The sequence below is a fragment of the Cyprinodon variegatus genome, unplaced genomic scaffold (assembly GCF_000732505.1).
Source record: "Cyprinodon variegatus isolate N-32 unplaced genomic scaffold, C_variegatus-1.0 Scaffold78, whole genome shotgun sequence".
NCBI lineage: Eukaryota > Metazoa > Chordata > Actinopteri > Cyprinodontiformes > Cyprinodontidae > Cyprinodon > Cyprinodon variegatus.
This window is the reverse complement of record NW_015150531.1, coordinates 1,597,669-1,602,000: the sequence shown is the minus strand read 5'-3', so window position 1 is coordinate 1,602,000 and position 4,332 is coordinate 1,597,669. Positions and strand designations below refer to the sequence as shown.

The following is a 4,332-nucleotide window of genomic DNA, read 5'->3' as shown; positions in this document are numbered from 1 at the left end:
GGTCGACCCAAGTTTGAAAAACACGCATTAACACATTATTTTCAGTGGGAAAGAGACTTATGACTAGACTGAACTGGATAAAACGAACAGTGTATCGGGAGACATACCTGAGAGGTTGCTGGTTGATGTCGCAGCTGGTGAACACATCTCTGACGCCGAGTCTGAATAATCCAACAGAGTGAGGAAGAGTGACTGAACCTAAGGTACTTCTTACACATTACAAGAAAGTGGCGAAGAGGAGTTACAATTACCTGATTCCTGTTCCAAAAGATGCAGCTCAACATGTTCCTGCAGTAGATAGGGACAACTGTAGACCAGTGTGCACATGGGACAGGGGAGCAGCTTCTCTGGAATACATAAAGAGCTGTTAAATTCAATTTGGAAATAACATTTGAAACAAAACTCAAAAGTTAGAGGTACCTCCTTCTGGTGAATTCTGGATCTGTCGAAATTCACCTATCTCATTGGGATTAATTCGGTCTGAGATTTCAGAAACCTGCTTTCTTAAGTCTTTAGTGCACTCATAACTCTCTCCAGGTGATAAATGTAGATTTTCTGTTCCACTTTGTCCAGATGACCCCAAGTCTCTCTTATCAGCGAGGGCACTGCTGTCAAATCTTAGTGACCGATTGGTTTTGGACTCTTTGCTTTCATTTTTTCTTGCATTTGAACCATTAGGAGACTTTGGACTTTGGCCTTGATGATCTTCAGGATGTGCAGACGTGATGTGGAAACAGAGCTCATCATAACTAACTCCAGACAGACCACAGAGGGGACAATGATGGTCATTTTCCAGGTGGAAAAGAAGGAGATGCGTCTTCATGTCCTCCTCCAACAGTATCTCCATACCACATATCTCACAAGTCAGCATGGCTGTAGTCTGTAGACACAAGAGCAGAATGCCCCTTTCCAGAGCAAAATCAAAGACCACATCATAGTTAATACACATAACTTATTAAATTACATAGTAACAAAAATTTAATTACATAGTAAAATGATGAAATACAGTTGATCAGTGGGCTGTCCCAACTGCCCTGAATGTACATATGTTTAGTGCATGATATGCTTAAGCTAATATGAGTAAAACTAAAGAACAGAGAAAGTTAAAAATAACAGAATCTTTTCTTTCTATTCGCTTTTTGCATAAAAAAAATCCACAACTTTTTATCAGGGAACCAAACTGCTTTAGAACAAATTAAAACTGCCTCCTTTGTTGTGACTGCTGTGTTATGGAAAGGGGTTACCAGTACCAAGATGGCGTCTTCATTGGCTGCATCAATTTGGCCGAGGCACTCCTGCCCTTGGTTGCACATATACATATAGGAGCAGACCCTGCATCAACCGCTTTGGCCTATGGCTGCTGACGTGATTTGGCGGCACCATCTCGGGACGGTCAACAGGTGCGCTCAGTGTAATGTGTTGAGCAGGAACAGAATCGATTTTAATCAATTTAAAACGCTAAATACTGAACTAATTTTCCCAGTTTTGTTTTGTTTGTTTTATTGCTAAAAATAAACAAATGATGCAGTGCATTTAAATATTGTTAGTGGGATTAAGAGTAGCCTAATAGCAGCAGTTAGCAGGTCGACCTCCAAAAGATGGCGCCCGTGATTTCTGCTGTCTGACTGTCAATGTGGGGTCCAGTCTTAGGGCCGATTAGTGACAGTGAAGGGGACTCTTCAGAATGTAAAGGTAAAACTAGTCAAGGTCTACAAATCCCCCAAACGCCAACATACAATTCCTTACTAATCTTCTGAGTTAAATAATTACAGAAACAGAGGCAATACTGATCTGGGGTGGGAATTTCAATATTGTATTAAGCACGAAGCTTGATTCAACGAACTATAAAAACCAGTAAATTTCATCCACAGAAAAATTTTAATTAGCACTTGAAGAATTTGGATTTGTTGACATCTGGAGGGAATTGAACCCCAATATTTAAAAAAAATACTCACTACTCAGCCCCCAATAAAAGTTACTCCAGAATTGATTACCTTTTCATGAATAAAGCTGATTTATATAAAGTAAAGGAATGTAAAATAGAAGAAACAAGTATATCTGACCACTTTCCTAATATTAAAACTTAATTTACCTTCCAGAAAACGTACAGCACGGCGATTAAATGTAGGCCTATTGAACTACAAACTAATCAAAGCTGAAATTTCCCATGAGATAAAAACTTATATAGAAGAGAATGATGATGGACAGGTTTGTCGGGTATTACTCTGGGATGCGCTTAAGGAGCAGTACTAAGAGGAAAGTTGATATCAAAAACTGAGGCCTTTAAGAAATCCAGAGTGGAAGCCTATGATAAAGAAAGAGCTAAATGAATAAAATTAGAAAACCACACAAATTAACTCAAGATCCCAACCTGTTTACTAAGATAAAAGAATTAAGAAACAACATCAATTAAATATTTACATACAAAATTGAAAAGAAATAGAAATTTATCAGACAATCATATCATGAAGTCGGATTCCAAGGAAATAAATGACTAGCAAAGAAACTGAAAAAACAACGTTCAGCTAGAAATATCTACAAATTAAAGGATGGAGATACAAATCAAATGACACGCGACCCTGCAGCTATTGAGGACATGTTTAGGATGTTTAATCAGAGACTATATGGTCAATCAGATTTTTTTATAACACCTAAAATTATCGTCGAATTTAAATCTACTGTTCAATCGTGGTGGAGAATTTGTGGAGCATCTAATGTTAACCATGCACATTTTTTCTGGCTCTGTTCTAAAATCATCCAGTTTTGGAACAAAATACACAGAAGGATTGTAACAATATTAGGTTACACAGGACCTAACACTGCTTTGGTTCTATATCTAGGCCTTTGGACAACGTTGTTCTTAATAATGACTGTTATTTGTTTAAAATTCTGTCGGTGGCTGCCAAAAAGGTAATAACCAGGAAGTTTGGCCAATTCGTTTCCCCCACAACAAAGGAATAGATACAGACTGTGAACACATTATATGAGACGGAGATTCTAACACATAGACTGAGAACTAGAAATGGATAAGCTTCACATCAATGTTACAGGACTAACTTGGGTTATGAAGGATGCCCTTGATCTTTAGGATATTGGAATAAGAGTTTCCCCTTAGTATATTATTTAATGGTTCTATTTTTCTTTTAATCTTTTGTAGTGTTTTGAGTGCCTTTTTTGTCTGTATTATAAAAAGCTCAAAAAAAGTTATAAAAAAATAAATGTTAATATAGATATCAAATAATACACTATAACCTACAATAACTTAAATTCTATCAGCGTACTAGATCATCAAATCAATTCTCAGTCTGTCCAATAAGCTGCCTGTAGTGTCTTCAAATGTCCAGCAGGTGTCAGTATTCTGTCACACAGCATCAACAAAGCATAAATACAACTTGGCATCAAGATGCCTCATTAACCATCACTAGTGTCAATTATTTCAATAATCGAGTAATCAAGATTAACCTTTTAATTGTTTCAGCCCTAATTGGAACCCTATCTATAAAAGATATAAACGATTTTGGGAGCGTTTAAATCAGCGGCAGCTGTCAGTAACCTATGACATCGGAAGTCGACGGGAAACGTTTAAATACATGATTTAACAATAAGACGATGCAAACATTATTAATGACATGACAGCATATCCCTCTGAAGAAAACTCACCTCTGCACTGATAACAGCGAGTTGTCCAAAGTCTTTACAGCCTGTTTGTTTTATTTTGGTCGCTGCGGACATTTGACAACAGGGCGCCACAGGAAGTGGAAGTAGCTTCTTATTTTTTTTTATGGCGGTTGGCAAGCGACTCATTAATGCGCATTATCGCCATCTAATGGAGTGGAGATCGGTATGCTTTTATATATTAAAAATACCATATCTAAGCTTATCAGCACTATTGCAATAGAAAGGAGTAGGAATGCCAAAATCCAGTACTCAAGCTGGAACTTAGACATGTAAGTCAGTGTTAGGGTTTGACTTTACTATTAAACTGTCTGTGATACTCAAACCATCTTATTAGGCATGTCCTGATCCAATATTCATATCAGATATCGATCCGTTATTGGCTAAAAATACTAATATAAAATTTTATCGGCTGAAATCTCTAATATCTTCATGCTGATAGAAACACTCTGCTTTTGCTTAGTTTCTGTAACTTTACATGTGTCACTTGTTTTCATACCTGATCAAGACTTTTCTAACATTCAACAGCGTAAAATAAGTAATAAAAGCCAGTGCGGTTCATGCTAACATCATATATATACATACATACATACATACATACATATGGTACTATACTATGTAAGTATGTATGTATGTATATATATATATATATATATA

General features: G+C 36.7%; 1 protein-coding gene across 1 annotated transcript in view; it reads right to left on the bottom strand.

The window, feature by feature from the left end:
* The window catches only part of zufsp (zinc finger with UFM1-specific peptidase domain), a 25,349-nt gene extending 21,587 nt beyond the window's left edge, over positions 1-3,762 (bottom strand). The window contains exons 1-4 of the mRNA XM_015372934.1: positions 3,661-3,762; positions 421-905; positions 252-347; positions 108-161 (exon numbers count right to left, since the gene is read on the bottom strand). Coding sequence (XP_015228420.1) covers positions 108-161; positions 252-284 — 87 coding nt within the window. The 5' untranslated portion in view covers positions 285-347; positions 421-905; positions 3,661-3,762. The remainder of the gene's footprint in view (positions 1-107; positions 162-251; positions 348-420; positions 906-3,660) is intronic.
* Between the last annotated feature and the right edge of the window lie 570 nt (positions 3,763-4,332).